Source organism: Trachurus japonicus, chromosome 12 (genome assembly GCF_045865225.1).
Source record: "Trachurus japonicus isolate A0001 chromosome 12, Traja_1.0".
Lineage (NCBI taxonomy): Eukaryota > Metazoa > Chordata > Actinopteri > Carangiformes > Carangidae > Trachurus > Trachurus japonicus.
In genome coordinates this window covers 25,865,288-25,882,710 of record NC_140918.1, presented here as the reverse complement: position 1 = coordinate 25,882,710, position 17,423 = coordinate 25,865,288, and the positions used below count along the sequence as shown (strand labels likewise).

Below are 17,423 nucleotides of genomic sequence, written 5' to 3'. Positions count from 1 at the left end.
CACTTGCCATGAATAGCTGACCTCTCACCGTTGCACCTCAAGTCTGTCACTGTTTGCCATCACAAAAAAAAAAATCAGCTCACTTTGTTGTCTTTTTTCTTGTACTTTTCTTTTATTCTTATATACGTATATACTACAGCTCTGGAAAAAAAATAAGAGACCACTTTCACAAATGTTTCTTAAAAGCATCTCTACAGTATGACAGTCATTCTTTTCTTTTCTTTTTTAAATACCAACACAAACACAACTCATTCTACTTAATGAGACACTGATGAGGTCATCACCTGAACCACATCTGATTTTATAGGAAGATTATAAAAACTACTGCTGGGATTAAACATTGACATTATCCCACAAAAACTGATTCATAAACTCTTCCTGAGTTAAAATATTCTTGCTGTGTTGTTTAGGAATAAATATGAACATGTTTTCTTTGCATTATTATTCAAGGTCTGAAAAGACTTGATATTTTTTGTCATTTTCAGCCAATAAAAGCTCTAAATGACAATATTTTTATTTCAATTTTGGGAGAAATGTTGTCGGTAGTTGATAGAATAAAACAAAACCTTTGTTTAATTTAATTTTACTCAAACACATACCTATAAACAGTAAAATCAGAGAAACTGATAATTTTGGGAGTGATTTCTTAATTTTTTCCAGAGCTATAGTATATATATATTTGGGGTATTTTTGCCTTTTTTTCCATGTTTTCCATTGGAAGAGGGAAGAGAGACTGGGTGGAACGACACGCAGTACAGATCAGCACAGTCGGGATTCAAACCGGTGATCGCTGCGTCAGGCATTGCCAACGTAGGACGTGCTTTTACTGTAAAACCACTCGACCACCGAGCACCCCACTTTTCTTTTATTCTTGACTGGGCTTTTCACATCAGCTCGCGTTTTTGGAGGAAAATATGTGAACGTCCTGATGCATGTTTAGCTGCTTTGTAAACAAGAGAATCCTCAGAGTGTGCACATAACGGCCAAGGCTGCACAGTCCTCTTGATTTGTTTTTAAATAGTGCGCAGTGTTTTCAACTGTTAATCAGCATCTGGATCCAGATCAGCATCAACACACACACACACACACAGTGATGGACAAACTGGCTGATGAAGGACTTGATTTCCTGAAACTCCATAGATCTTCTCTGGGAAAATAACAGCTTTGTCCAAGTGACTCACACTCATAAGATCTGCTATCAACTTTTAATAAACGGCCTGTAAACTAATATCATACTCATACTGTTTGTTCAGCTGACCTGCCGTCCACTGACGGAATCTCGATTAGGTTGATTGAAATGAAGTAATTGGGAATTTACCAAGTTAAAACTGTTCATGTGAAACCAAAGTTGGTACCAAATTACAGTTTAGCTCTGGAGGAGGCTTCCTGTGTGTTAACAGTCACACACCAGTTCCTGTCTTGGAAGTAAAAGTCTACAGGAAGCTTGAAATAAAGAATCCATCTGCTATCCACCAACTGTTCCTACTGTACTGTACTTAACTCCCATCTCACAGATTAAAGGGATACTTCACCCAAAATCAATAATTCGCCAACTGTCTACTCACCATCATGCCAAGGAATGGTTTGGAGAACTTTTAGAGTCATCAAAACGCTTTTGGAGTTCCAGTGGGGGTCCGGCTGGCAACGGATTTTCATATAATGGCGGCGGATAGAGTTCACTTTTGAAACATCCAAAACACACACTATGAAACATCCAGATACCTCCATACTGCTCGTCTGTACTGACCCAAGTGCCCTGAAGCCGCCACATGAAAGTGGCTCCGTTGATGTGGTTCCGTTGATGTTTGTGCGCATGAGCGAGATTTGCTGTGAGATGTTCTTCCATGTTTACATCATACATCCAATGGTTTACAAGGACAAACGAACGTCTCCACTGGGAGCTGCTACTACAACAAGGCTAAAAACAAAGATCAAATTGTTTTTTTCCAAACAACTTTTTCATGTCACAGCTTCAGGACACTTGGGTCAGTATGGACAAGCAGTATGGAGGTACAGTATTTGGATGTTTCATAGTGTGTGTTTTGGACGATTCAAAAGTGAACTCTATCCGCCGCCATTATACGAAAATCTGTTGCCAGCCGGACCCCCACTGGAACTCCAAAAGCAATTTGATAACTCTGATAACTTCCTTTGCCCGACGGTGAGTAGATGATTGATGAATTATCGATTTTGGGTGAAGTATCCCTTTAAGGAGATCTTGTTGTGCCCATTATGTCTGAGTCACTGCAGACATGACTTTGACTGAGGAGAGGCTGCAGTGATCATTGTCCCTTTGGAAGTTTCTTCCATCTCCACACAGGGATCCCATCAGGCACTCGGTCGCCGTGGCAGCAGCTCTGAGAGAAATCCTGGTTGTTCAAACTCTAGAAATGCAGCAGAAACAGTTTTCGTAGCCTTCCCCAACGCAGTCCTGTTCCCGAGCTCTGTACTGTAGGCAGCTGCTCCCCCCTCCCGGCTTCGCCATCCCTCTGATATGAATTGTCAGCTGTGAGACCATTTCAAAATCAGCTGAAGTGGCCACAGGTGGACTCCAAACAAGGTGTAGAGACATGCCAAAGATGATCAAGAGAAACTGGAGGCTGTGGAGTTAAATATCAAGTGTCACAGCAAAAATATTTCTGTATTATTTCAGTTTTTTCTTTATAAATTAGCTTCATCTTCATGATGTATTGAGATTAGATTGATGACAAAGAAAAAACATTCGACTGCTTGTTTGTTCGGAGCTGCTGAAAAGGTGTAAACCAGATGTAATCCAGGTACACAGATGGTTCTCTTCTGTCCGGTTCCTGTGGTCGCCATGGTTACACAGCAACCGCATTGAAAGAGTACGATCATAGACAACTCGGTGGCAAACAATCTTGCACATTCACAAGAGCAGCGACTCTCCTCTCTCTTCTCTGCTCTGCTGCCAACCTCAGTGGCAGCGCTGCCGTCGTTTTTACATTACAGTAGAAACAACAAAGTGGCAACAAAAGATATATTATAGATAAAAACAATTTGTACCAGTGAGTTATCTCATCCATTTGACAATTCTCCCCTCAGTTGCTTAAACTCACACTCACCAAACAGGCCGCTCGCTCTCAGTCTTCACCATCACTATTAGTTTGGATGAATGGTGGCAAAACATGGACGTGTGTGATGTGCGCCGCAGTAAACAGTGCCTGGCCTGTGTGATTGCATCCAGTGTATTGATACTCATGCGCGTCTCTGATGTTTTTTCTTCTTTAAACTTAAACAACATGTGGGCGTGTGGAGGATCTGTGACCCAGAAGAAGAAACGTGGCAGGACGCCAGGCATTGATGCTTTTAGCCGCCACGGTGGTGTGGATGACTCACCTGCTCGCTCCGTTGCCGTTAGCTGCGTGTACATGCGTGTGTGTGTTTGTCTGTGTGCGTAATGTGGAAATATCCTGAGACACGCACGTTATACAATGCACGGATTATATAATTAGAAAATATACTGTATGTGAAATGATGGGATGGCAGCAGGAAAGCCAACAGCTGTTTTTATGTAAAACATAGTGTACAAAATGTAAATAGGAAACACAAATATCTGTTCTTTTTTTGGAAAGTGGTTGCCAATAGTGACAGTTGTGGGGAAGAGCTCCTCAAATACGTGAGACCTGAATGAATAGATTGTTAGTTTATGTTTATTTGCACGATTATAAAAGCAACAATAAAAGGAAACAATTAAATTGAAAAAAAAATGACATGTGCGGGTGAGGTAGAAACCCACTACAGGCTTATATTTAAACCTCACCTATAAAAGCAATTGCACAAATAACAAAGCAAAACAAACAAAAGAAACATTAATATATCTTGAGTAGCATTACAAACAAAATAATACAAAATAGAATTAAATAAAAGAGAAAAAATATATATACATACACATATACACAAATAATAATAGGAACAAACGAACCAAAAAACAAAACAGATTACAAGGTATTAGAAAAAGTCAGTATCATATGCAACAATGTTTTGTGATCAGAGCATTTTTTAGTCGAGATGTATGATACAAAGGTAGTCAGTCAGTGACATTCAGCCTGTGGAGTCCCTGCAGAAATGATGTGAAGCTGAGAAAGCTGGGTCTGTGTGTGTGGAGCTGCAGCACAGTGTCCCAGGTCTTTGGTAACACAGGCTGGGACACCTTATACTCCAGGTGAAGTCATCAAACAGCTTCAAGTCTTCAAGCTGATCTCTGGACCCCACTGCTCACTTTCTGTTTGAGTCTGTTTCTCCTTTTACAATACAGAATATTATTTACAGCCCCTCGCTAACTGGAACCTCCCCCTCCCCTCTCACGTCTGCTGCTTTCATCAGTTGGACACAAACCTCTATTGATGTTTCTGCCAATCACTGTAAATTGCTCAGAACGAGGTTCCTCAGGGGTCACTCTTATACTTGGCATTGACGTTTACACACAGTTAAAGCAGTAGAGTTTACCTTGCTAATTGTAAAGGACGTTTCATTTACACTGATATGATATGATATTTGATTTACTTATTTTCTCACTTTTTGACACTTTTAACGCACATTTTCTAGTGTCTAGTGATGTCACAAGTCAGTGTCAGTCAATGGTGAAAACAGCAGGTTTGCAAAGGATAAAAATCTGAGGACAAGATCATTTCTGCTCCAACTAGCCTGACATAACACATCCCAGTTTTATACTGTGACAACAAGGAGAAAGTATGCATGGAAAAAAACCCTCTCCATTATGAATCTGATAGTGTTACAGGAGTTCAACACTAAACTGTTGTAGTTCTCCTGTTAAAGACTGATTCTGTTTTATTCCAATTTGAATCTGCTTTTTGTAGTTTTATCATTTCTATCTGATAAAATAACTTTTACTTTTGCCAAAGTAATTGAGCTGTTTTCACCACAACATTGCTAAAAAAAAAGAAGTCAGTTTATCCAGACTTTCAATTTCATATTATTTGGAGGAAAAATTGACAGTGAGCAGCTGGAGCTTGTGTAATGACTTTAGGTGTGAAAACAAAGATGATCAGATCTTTGTTTTCTCAAACACCTTTTGTTTTGTCTGAAGATTGTTTGAACATGTGCTGTCTGACCAAAGCAGATTTCAAATTGTGTGTGTGCAAACGAAGGGGTGAGACGTGATATGGTTTGAAATGATAACACATTTCTCTCCTAGAAGACACTCGTGCTGCAGCAGCACTCAGTTGTTCTCCTGTAAAAAGGGCAACAGTAATTGTGCGGAGAGTTGGAGGTGGAGGTGCAGTGCACGGCTCCTCTCTCACCTCCAAACCTCTGGTCAGTCACTTCAGTAAGTGGGTGTAAATGTCAAGTCGACGGTTTCAGAAAGTTACAGAAGATGGTCGACATGGACATCGCTATCTGACGATTTTCTCTGGTATCTGATTTCAGAGGGAGAATACTAATCTCATAGTGTATTCTTTGACTGCTGTGTGGCTACTGTGTTATTATTACACATATGGATGATTGCCAAAGACCCAAGTTGTGAAAAAGCAGAATAACTGTGTTGTAGTGCTTAAAAGTGATTCCATGTTCTGTTTTTCAGTCTGTGGGGATCTGTCCTCATGCTCCTCTATGTTTGTGTTTCCCACAGGGAGGGCAGCACCAGTATTCTCAACAACCTGCTGTCCAGGATGGAGCAGTACGCCAACAACCTGGAGAACCTGGTGGAGGAGCGAACGCAGGCCTACCTGGAGGAGAAGAGAAAAGCCGAAAACCTCCTCTACCAAATTTTACCGCAGTAAGAAAAAGAAAAAACGCGCTCTTGTCCTTCCAGCCAAAAGCTTAGGAGTCCAATTAACTTGAGCCCAGCAAATGGGAATGAGGCGGGGGCTGAGGGGGTGCACTTTACCAGTGTGGCTCAATGACATGTTGTCAATCGCGTTAAATCCTCGTATTAATTAAAGACTCGAAATCACTCCTGACATCACATTTGACTAACATACCCATTTCCCCACGGTGCGATCTCGCACTAGATGAAAGAGAGAGGAGGGAGCTGTCAGGCGAACCGCTCATTAAGGGTGAGACAGAAAAACCGACATGATAGAGAGTTCGGGCTTCTGGATAACACTGCAGCGGCAAATCCCATCTTTCTCCCCCATTTATCCTCTTCTCCTTTCCCTCTCTCCTTCAAAGACAGCCAGGCTGAGAGGAGCTTGGGAGGAAGGACAGATATCATTTCTCACCACGCTGGAGAATTAGAGGGGCTGACTTTGCCACAGTGTTTTTTGCCTTTGGTGCCGTTTGATTGAGAGAAAATGAATGTGAGCAGAATTAACACAGATAATTTGACGAGTGGTAATTGAACCTGCCAGGCGCAGAGTAATTAAGTTTTAGAGATGAACCCTTGTTACTTTAAAATGATAGTTCAACATTTTGTCCCATTGCCATAATCCCTATAGTCTCAGGAGTAGGTTTGTTACCTTTAATTGTCAGTGCAAGCTATTTTTAGAACGGCGGAGCAGAGCCGCAAGCTGCTCAGAGCTACGCTACGGAGGCTAATGGGATTTCTTCTTCCTTCATCAAACTCATCAAATACACAATCTAACAACACAAAAATGCTCTTGTGGACAAGTTGTGACCTGCACATTCACCACGCTATGAGATATTAATGGAACGTTACGAGACAGAGTTGTTTTAGAGGTAAATTCATGCAAAACCGCTGATGCGCATTCCCGTCGGGGGCAGTTTTTCAGCAAGCAGTCTCTGCATTTGCCCCGAAAACAACTCACAGATAGGGGTGGTGTTATGCTAATTCAAAAACAGCTCGTAAAACCACATGGATTTCAACCTAGGGAGCCTGAAAATTACAGATTTTTTTGTCAATTCTCACATTTTGGGGGCTGGAAGGCTGAAAGACAAACACCCAAATATATATAAAGAGCCTTCAAAAAGTGATATTTTCATAATATGTCACCTTTAAACCTGACGACATGATGTCAACAAAACAAACAGAACTCACAGCTGTATACTACTAACGCTGTACTGTAAGCATGTGGCTGCTATTGTTACATGACCTGGTTCAAGCTAAAGCTTTCACTCTGATACAGCAGTTGCCAGTGGTTGCACGGTCCAACTTCCTGTGTAGGCTGCTCTTACAGACTAGAGCGACTGATTCCTGGGAAAACAGCTGTTTTATCCAGGTGTGAAACTTTTAGAGACATGTTACTGGATCAGCGCATAGACTGATACTCTGATACACATCGGTCTTGGAACAACTCTAAAAACAATCATCTCATCACCTGCAGGTGCTTGTTTACTCTTGGTCTTTCTTCTCTGTAAAGCTTCTGGTCGATCTGACCTGGTGTTTCCCTCTCCTCATGCAGTTCAGTAGCAGAGCAGCTAAAACGAGGGGAGACGGTGCAGGCGGAGGCTTTTGACAGCGTCACGATTTACTTCAGCGACATCGTGGGCTTCACGTCGATGTCTGCAGAGAGCACCCCGCTACAGGTACGCAGCAGTTCATATGTCACCACAGCCCTTCGCCAGCTTCTCTCACATGTATCTTGAAGTAGCAGCTTCTGTTTCCTGGGTTCTTTTTTTCCCTCAGCGTCTCCCAAGCGTTTCTGAAAGCTTATTAAAAAGCACTGGTCGTGATCACAGTCACGCTGAATTCTCTTTCTCTATTCATGCATGAAAGTGCTCACCAGTATCAGGTCTCTTCCTACAGTGTGTCTCATAGTTCCCACAGTGCGCTCCCACACACGGGCTACAACTCAAAATAGTACAGTTGTTAGATGGAAGAGTGAGGAGCGTTGACGCAGAGTTGAGTCACATAATGCCACTCCACATCTCGCTCTCGCTTGAATACCAGGGGGAGGTTTCTACACCAAAGACCTGATCATGATGTCACATGCAGGCAGAGGGTCGTCGGTGTCGATGGACAATCTGACACCTTCAGATGAACGGCAGTCACCTCCAGGAGAAAAACACGTTCCATGCATTCTCGTTGTTTCCTTTATCAACTTCTGTAGAAGTCCCAGTTTTCCTCCTGATGAGGCCAGAAACCCAAACACTACAGAAAACACATATTGATCAGTTTAGTTAAAAGAAATTAACATGTTGCTCCATATGAAGGAGGCAAAAAACAAACAAACATATAAAACAGTAAAGTATGATCTAATTAAATAAATAATGAATTTTTTTATTTAAAATTGTTTTATTATGAATGCATGAGCACTTGCAACAGGTTTAATGGGGTCACAACGTTTTGGTCCTTCATCAGGTAGTATCTAGGTAGACAGTGTGCAGGAGTTTTCTCTGTTGAACTTCGTCCAGTCCTCTCCTATGCATCTGTCTATCTTTTGAGGTGTGCATAGTTTAATGTACTAGCCCTAAAATTAAGGGCTAAAATGTATAATTTAGTACATTAAGGTTTGAGTGGTAGATGTTTTGATACTTTAAAAGCTCCCTGCTGTGAAGAGTAAACAGCATTAATGCAGCACTGTAAATCAAAACACAATTCAAATGTTGTTTTTTTATCATGTAATACAAATTAGGGCAGGGGCAGTTGTTTTTTTCTTCAGTGAAGATGACGTCTAACCAGTGTAAATGCTCATTTAAATAATGGAGGTTTGAAACTCGGCTCAGCGTGTGTTTTGGTGAGCTACACTGTAACACTCCACAGGATACCCGTAAAGGCCCAGTCACTAATCACTCCATAGATATAAATAACAGATGAATTCAAATACTGGATGTTCCAGTAGAGCTGTATGTTCACAAACCATCAACAGCATCAGAAACCAGTGGTAGTTTGGCAGCGACAGGGTCCGGTCTGTACAACAAGACCTCACTGATGCTGAACCATCACAGGTCAAATATTCACCTTCCCTTAGCACTGCTCACTTTGAGAGAATGTATTAGCTAGACACTGTCAGGTGTTGTAAGAACTGGATCCAAAAATGCAGACTCACGAAAACAGGAAATGTGCTAAATACACAAGGAAACGAGACACAGGAGGTAATCACAGGAGGGGAACACAGGAAGACAGGACACAGAACTTCAGAATAAAACAGGGACTAAACGGGATGAGAGAGACATAAACCATGACGGGTACAGAACTGCTCAGTTTTTTTTATACAATGAACACGAAATGAAGATCAAAGATGAAGACTGGTGAATGATCGCTCTTTGAGTAAATGACCAGCCTGTAATTCCTCCGTTACAGACTGTGTGTGTGCTACTCCATCTGTGTGTTTGATGTATGATGGTGTAAATGGGTTTGTCAGGGAGCCTCGCTGGGCAAACGTCCAGCCACACAGATAATGTGAGAGACTGAGGTTGTGCAGACACAGTCTACTTCCAGTCCGGCAGCCTTTTACTAAAACGCACAGCTTAGTTGCAGCCCTGTCGTTTAACTGCAGTTACATAATGAATAATCAAGACTCTCATCCGTCTCTACAGGTCGTCACATTGCTCAACGACCTGTACACCTGTTTCGATGCCATCATCGATAACTTTGACGTGTATAAGGTGAGCCAGGACGATCGCTGTTCATTCATCCTGTTGACTAATTACTGAGTTATGTCTTATTTTCTTACGCCCTGATGATTCGACCCCCTGTGATTGGTCCCTCAGGTGGAGACCATCGGCGACGCCTACATGGTGGTGTCGGGGCTGCCGGTGCGGAACGGGAAACTCCACGCCAGAGAGATTGCCGGGATGTCGCTGGCGTTGTTAGAGCAGGTCAAAACCTTCAAGATCCGACACAGACCCAACGACCAGCTCAGACTCAGGATAGGTATACACACAGGTGAGTCTGGAGCTCCATCATGTGTTTCCTTTATGTTGTCACTTTTCAACAGCAAGTCCACCTTTAACAAACTGTGCAATGGAGTTTATCTCAACCCATTTATGTGGCAGTTTCTCACAGATGTAGATGTTTCACAGGGAGATGAATATCACTTTTAATTCTGCCTTGTGTCCATCAACAAGTAACGAGAAAATGGCTGGAAATTAGTTCAGCACCAGAGCTTTTTGAATCGTTGAACGCATCATAGATGCAGGCAGTGATTTCAGAGGTCTGAGCCAGGCTGTGTGAATCTTGTAATTACCAGAACTTAATCAGTTCCTCTTCCCTGTTACTAGGAAATAGACTTAACTGTCTGGGCATGTTTTCTGTGGGAACACGGATCTAAGCAGCATCAGGTTGCGTGAACCTGTGTGACCCCTCCATTTCCCCTGCACCAGGGTTTTGATGTGAATTAATTAGAAACAACTTTGCCATTAAGAGCAATAATTCCCTGGGCTAACTAGAACACAGTTCTCCATCTGCTCTGTCTAAAATAAAATATAATTACAGTACAAAATGTGTGAAGTGACAACTTGTGCTGGATTAATTGTGTTTTAAAATGAGTAAATGTAGAATAAATTATCTCTGCTACTTTCCCTCCAATAAAATTAGTCTCGTCCGTCTCCAGTAATCAGCACCAATATCCCTTTATCAATCATATTAAAGTCAGATTTTTAATAACTGTGAAAGACTCTACATGCTCATCACCATGACAAACTGCTTCATTAGAATATATTTAATAATTAATAGATGCTCTGTCTATTGGCCCGCTTTAATTTTGGTGAGGTGTATCTAATAAACCGGTGACTTGAGTGCACTTCTAGCGGAGGCCTGTGAATTCCCACCTCCGGATACCAACATACCAAGTGGATATAACCACTCAGGATGTTTAATCCTCATCCGTCTACGGCATTTTGGTCCAATGTAATTTCCGAGAGGCCTCTGACACGCTATTTAGACTTCATCAGCTCATGGTGGAATTGTTTATGTTCTTCTTCAGGCACTTGACATGCGGCAGAGACAGACCAGTATGCGTAGGCTGGTACTGAGTCAGTTAAAAACATTCTCAGCACAGTTTCAATTCGCTCACACCTTTGTCCGACTACTTAAACACGTTTTCATTGAGGTGGTCGTGTGATAATGACAGCAGCGTTTCTCCCAGCATTCCACATGTTATTGTTTTTTTCCACTGTAAAATGTGACTATGTTTAGCTCCTGTTTTTTTCCAGGTCCGGTCTGCGCCGGCGTGGTCGGGCTGAAAATGCCCAGATACTGTTTGTTTGGAGATACTGTCAACACAGCATCTCGAATGGAGTCCAACGGAGAGGGTGAGTGTCACCGTCACCTGTTTCTCTTCAATATTTCTTCCTGTAAAGAAGAACATGTTTGACACAGTTGTACATACCACAACAAGTGACAAGAAGGTCCAGCTTGTTATCGATGTGCTGTAAAATATTTCTCCTTCTTCTTGATTTCCATCAAAACATCAGCACTGACCATATTATTTTGGAATCACAATATAATTCTTTGTCAGCTGATTAATAATTGTATTATGTACATTTTTGTGAGACACTTCTCACTCGGGTTACATTTGATGAATTTTAAAGTAGCAGATGAGGTTCTTCCTGCTGCTCTCTTTGCAGCTTTCTCCTCTGTCTGTGGCTCTCAGCCTCCAGCACTTTGGTTTCTACTTAAGATGTAAATCTATAAAACCAGCTCATAAGTATATAATTTCATTTTTTAAAATAAGATCCACGGGGCTCTGTGGTTTTCAGCAGCCCAGCACTCTAATAGGAGCCAACAGTGCATTTGTTGGGAACTATTTTCAGCTGTGGATTAGTACACATTTGTACTAATTCTTTAACAGTGAGTATTGACATCAGCAGAACACGTCTCACTGATGCGTTTGAATACTTAACGGACAACATATGTGTCGGCTTAGTGTTTCGTTCTGGCTTATAACTGTATTATTTATTGTATGAAATGCAAACGTGAAAATATGTTAATCTGTATTAATTAAGCTGTGCTGCTTTGTTGTGACATCACAAAGTAACAGCAGTCCTGACAGCTTGTTTTAATGCTCAGTCTCTGGTACAGTGTGCATATATAAAACCTAGAGCTGTTTTATAATCAAACATGACAAGGACATCTACCTTTATACAATATGGCACCTTTCAGAAACAGGAGTATATTATGTTTGGCTGTTTTCTTTAGGGTTTTTATTTACTTGGTGAATATATACCTGGAAAAAAAAGCAAAGTACAAAAACGCTAATAGAATGAAATGACTGATTATGCATGTGAAGGCAAGCTATGCAATAAAGAGTAGTGGTTGCCAAGGTAACAACTAATGGAGTCCAAATAAAAGAATAATCCATGAATGCATTCTCCTTTCTACACTTACATTTCTTAACCGGCAGTGACAGGAACTAGTGTTATGAAACTGTGGTTGGATATTTTGCGAGTGGATCATCAGATGTATTGATTAACTACAGAGTCGCTTCCTGTATTGTGCCTCCACTGGTAAATAATTGATAGCACTTACAGCTAAGGGCCCTTAGCCAGCGATAAACTGTGCAGCCTGAAGCTTCACAGGCAGGAATCACATCTCATATCTCTGCACACTGAGCATTAATTGGACCAAACAATACAGATTTTCATCATCGTTTGCATTTCAGCTGCCGGCGTCTGTCGAGAGCGAGAACACTCTTCAGCTTCCTCGTCTGCTTTCTGTCCTCAGGCCTGAAATCGTTCACATACTCAGAGTTGTCATGTGCCATTCACAAACTTCTCGTGTGTTTTCGCAGCCTTGAAAATCCACCTATCCTCAGCCACCAAAGAAGTTCTGGATGAGTTTGGCTACTTTGATCTCCAGTTACGAGGAGATGTAGAAATGAAGGTGAGACCTGTTCCTTTCAAAATGAATATCGTTGTACAAACCGAAGCCGGTGTTTCCTCACACTGCACAAAACATATGTATGAAGTTATTAGGTGATTCAAAATGATTCATTTTGTTGTGCTGATTAAAAAGATTCTTTATACAAATGAAAGATTTCTATAGGCGCTGCTGTAGATCAAATAAAAGCTTCTCATTTTCTTTAGTGGTGAACCAAATAGCATGTTAGTGGCTCTCAAACTTTTTTCTTTTTTTTACATCAATGACCCTAAACTGACACAAATGAAACCACAGCTTGTCTTTAGACGTTTTATTACAGAAACTTACTTTGGATGGGTTTAAAGTGAAATACTAAGAACAAGTTATTCCCTGGACCTCACTTTGAGGACCACCATCCCATACAGACCTACTCAGGTTTCAACAACTGATTATTTTCATTAATGATTAGTTTGAGAAGAATTATATTGACTTTTAGTTTTTAGTTGAGTTTGTCTGTGACTTCCGCTGAGGATTGTTTCTGTGTATTTGGACATTGCGATACCTGTTCATGTTCTACAGTTACAGACACTACACATGTCCAATCGAGACTCAGTTATAGACTTCTAACATTGTGGTTACTGTTGTTCTGCTCCTATATGATGCTTCATCAGCGGAGAAGGTGGAGGTGTAAGCTGAGCCGCAGTAACCATCAGGGTCACCCTTAAAGAAGGGTAGCCTAATAGAGGATGTTGCCCCCACCTCCCACCACCCCCACTTCTTCTCCATTGATGAACCTATTGATTTTCTCTGTTTTTTTTTTCCAGGGCAAAGGCAAAATGAGAACGTACTGGCTTCTCGGGGAGAAGACTGATGTGTATGTTATCTGAGAAGCCTGCAGATAATGTGCAGCAGCAGCAGTGGAGACGACAGCAGAAGCTCCGGTGGCCGAGCCACTTCTTTATTTGTTCTAGAATAAGTCCTTACTGGTGATTTCCGTGCAGAGGAAAAGTGAACGACACCATGTGACACAAACAGAGGGAATTCCAGGTATATTTATTACCTGCATACTGTAACTGCAAAAAAAAAAAAAAAAACAAGAAGAAAAAAAAGAGAAAAAGAAAATGTTAAAGTCGTTTTTTGTATGAAGAACCTTTCTGTCCTGAGAGTGAGTACTTTTCACTGATAAATTCTTATTTTTTGTGCTTTCTATATTAAGATTTGTATAATGTGTTTGGAAGTCAATGATGTATTAATATTTCCTTGAAACATCCATTGGAGTTTGGAGGCACAGCTACAATCAACGTCACTGCAGGGGTTCATCAACCGTGTTACACAGTACAAAATAATATGTATATATGTATATCCAAGATACTGTAAGATATTTTGTTCAATAAACTGAGTAAAATACTCTTTTTTCCATTTATGGCGCTGTTAGTATTTCATACCTTGCCTTCAGTAGCTGGAGTGTGGTCGATATCTGTCTCCACATCAGTCTGTTCTGTTTAGGGTTCCTGCACAAGCTGAACTTTAAAGGGACTACGAGGAGTTTCGGATAGCGGAAGTGTTTTCACACTACATTTCCCATGAGCCTCTGCACACACAGTGAAATTCTTGGACCGGCGCAAGACGGACAAAAGCGAAAGCATCTGCCAAGAATGTGTGGTAACACTTTACTTGAAGGTCTCATCAGACACTGTCATAAGAGTGACATGTCACAGTCATGAACATGTCATAAACATTAGTTAACCCTCACAAACAAAAATTATGTCAATGTCATAACACCCACACCATAACAGTGACATAATGTTTATGACATGGCTCATGACTGTGACATCTCACTCTTATGACAGTGTCATGTCACTCTTATGATGAGACCTTCAAGTAAAGTTACCGAATGTTTTCATTAATCAAGAATGAAAGTCGGAGGATCGAAGACGATCAGATGCCGTCGTAGTTCCGACCATAAACAACGTCAACTAGCGATCCGGCAGCGTTATTCCCATGACCCGCCTATTCTAAAAATAGCTTGCACTAACAAATAAAGGTAACGAACCTACTCCTAAAACTATAGGGATTATGGCAATGGGCCAATTTGCCAAAATGTTGAACTATCCCGTTAATATGAGACTCTTTTATAACCAAAAGCAAACTTCTCGGGGTCTCTTTAAAGTCCCATCACGCTGCTCGTGTTAACTCTGTGTATCTGGGCCATATCCTCCTGACAATACTCAGCCAAATGTTTTCATCCAAATTTAACCCAGAAAGAATTTATAAATGACCTTGTGCTGAACCCCCCCCCCCCCACACACACACACACACACCACCACCACCACTACAGTAGTGTGGCGGCCGGTCCAGCAGAGGAGCCGTCTGTAACCTTTTGGGAACGTCCGTTGAAATGAAGCTGCACCTTGAAGACTTTATTTCCTATTTTTATCTTCGATCAAACACGAGTTCCAAGTCGTGACAATTAGTTCAGCTTTATCCAACGTATATCAGCAGTCGTGTCACCTTTACGATCACACTTTATGATCCTGCCAGGGCTCTTTTATCATTATTATCATTTAGTGCATAGGAAGTGTGTCTTATAAAAGCCGAGCATCAAGTATCTACAGCCTAATTAGCTGCGCTGAAAAGGGAAGAGGTGGGGAGAAGCCAGTCGGTAGCTGGCAGCTGTGTGTTTGTTGTAATGACATCACCACTCATTAGATGCTCATTATCAGTGTGTGGACCGGGGGCATGACCACTGTGTGCAACTGTGTGTGTGAGACTGTGTGTTTTCATCTCTGCGGGAGGACATCTTCCCCTCCTGCACAGCTGTAATTACCACCCACGTCCCCCAGCACTGACACACGGCCAGCACCGGTTGGAGGCGCAGCAGCAGAGTGAAGGTCTCCACTGACCCACCTCCTCTCTACTGACCAGTCTGTCTGTCTGTCTGTCTCTCTCTCTGTCTGTCTGTTATCCTCTGTCTTTCAGCCCTGACCTTGAAGTACAAAGTCTGCAGGCATCAAACTGAAGTCAGTCCAGTCCAGTCATTTTCTAAATCACTTAAAATCAAATGAATATCTCACTGTTTGATGACTGCATGACTCCAGCAGCAGATTACAAACTGTACTTTGATGTGTGTTGGACTGCAGACAGCGGAGGTGTGACAGTGAATGAGGGGAGAGAGAGAGAGGACGACCAGCAGCAAACTGTGTGATGATCAGCAGACCTTGAGACCATTAGGACGCCTTCACCGGGGGGACTTCTTTTACACATCTGGGCCACATTATCATTTCGTTTATTTCATCATTCTTGGTTCCTGTATTTTTGTACTCAAAATGGTAAATTGCCTCCTCCAACCCCACTTAACTCTAATCTATATAACAATAAAATACTTTGTGTCTCACCACTGCAGTCCAGACATACTGTAGGGCTGAGCATCTGTTTTTCTGAAAGATAAATATCTGGCAAACCCATAAGGTCACAATCTGCTACTCTGAAGATATTTCCTGAAGATTCTCCAAACATCTGCAGCACAATAGAAAACTATTTTAACTAGTTTGACAAGTTGCAACTCTATTTCCCACTGCAAACTAAGATAGAGACATACAATTTGTTATACAGCTTTTATTTGCTTATTTCTCACAACATGCAAAGTATGAATGAAAGTAACATTTATCTAAATGTTAACGAGAGTCTTGAGGATTTGGGATAAACAGTACTGGGTGTTGGTAAACCTGGATTTACAAAATTCAGAGGTTAATTATTTTTCAGAGAACTGTGTGCCTTCAGCTGCTTGTTTTAGAGCTCATTTTACCCCAGAAACACACCAACAGGACACACAGACCCACAACAGAGAGGCACTAGTAAAATTAAAGCAACAAAATGAAAATTGCTGTATCTCATTTCATTTGAAATGTTAAGTACAAATTTGCTCAAAGCCCCCGTGTTTCAGAGGCAAATTGGTTTCCCTGTATCATCCCATGAGATAATGAAATGTTTGGAGAGAAAAGCTGCATAAATATAAGCTAAAATTACTTGTCGCCATAGCTACCGCCTACTAATCCCTGCTGAAAGCTCAGAAAGGATCAGCAGCGCCTGGAATTGTCCTCTGATTGACAGAGTACATATGTGAATCTGTAGTGTACACTGTGTGATTCTCAACAACGCATTGTGTTTTACATCTGCATACTGTGAACACACGTCGGTAAAGGTGCAATTTTCATTTCATTGGTTTTCGTGTTATTTTCTTCGAGGATAATGGTGAGATATTTACTCTGCGTAGGAGGAAAAATGTGGCTTTTCTGTTGCACAGTTTGATTGTAATAATTAGAGGCTGTGAAACGCAACAGTGGAAAAAAAGATGAATGGGGCCTGAAAACAAAAGCAAACACCTTGGTAAAGCACAGACAGCATGAGAGTCAGTACAAACAGCTGTCGCTCTGAGAGAAAAATCAATCTGTCGGGGTGTGAGTTGGAGTACTCGTTTCAAGTCAGATCTCTCTTTCACAACTTCAAGTGATTGTTCAGGTTCTCTAATGTGGAGCTGTGTGAGACGCTGATCCACAGTCAGTGTATCACCTGCGGTAGACTCACTTTGGCAACCTCCCAGTTTGGAAAAAAAGCAGCAGCAGTATCAGCATCAGCACAGAATGATGTACTGCTGGTCAACAGGAAGACTCATTTTAGCAACTTAAAAACAATGTAAATCAAAAAACAAAATGTGAATTGAAGTGGACACTATATCTCATGA

At 41.4% G+C, this 17,423-nt stretch overlaps 2 protein-coding genes across 2 annotated transcripts in view; one reads left to right on the top strand and one right to left on the bottom strand.

The window, feature by feature from the left end:
• The window catches only part of npr2 (natriuretic peptide receptor 2), a 64,278-nt gene extending 50,173 nt beyond the window's left edge, over positions 1-14,105 (top strand). Inside the window, exons 16-22 of the mRNA XM_085793990.1 lie at positions 5,612-5,758; positions 7,344-7,467; positions 9,421-9,489; positions 9,595-9,769; positions 11,038-11,136; positions 12,615-12,706; positions 13,507-14,105. Of these exons, the coding sequence (XP_085650116.1) occupies positions 5,612-5,758; positions 7,344-7,467; positions 9,421-9,489; positions 9,595-9,769; positions 11,038-11,136; positions 12,615-12,706; positions 13,507-13,569 (769 nt within the window). The 3' untranslated portion in view covers positions 13,570-14,105. The remainder of the gene's footprint in view (positions 1-5,611; positions 5,759-7,343; positions 7,468-9,420; positions 9,490-9,594; positions 9,770-11,037; positions 11,137-12,614; positions 12,707-13,506) is intronic.
• Positions 1-17,423, bottom strand: part of ccnb1 (cyclin B1) — a 203,046-nt gene that overhangs the window by 144,031 nt on the left and 41,592 nt on the right. The gene's annotated exons all lie outside the window — the stretch shown is intronic.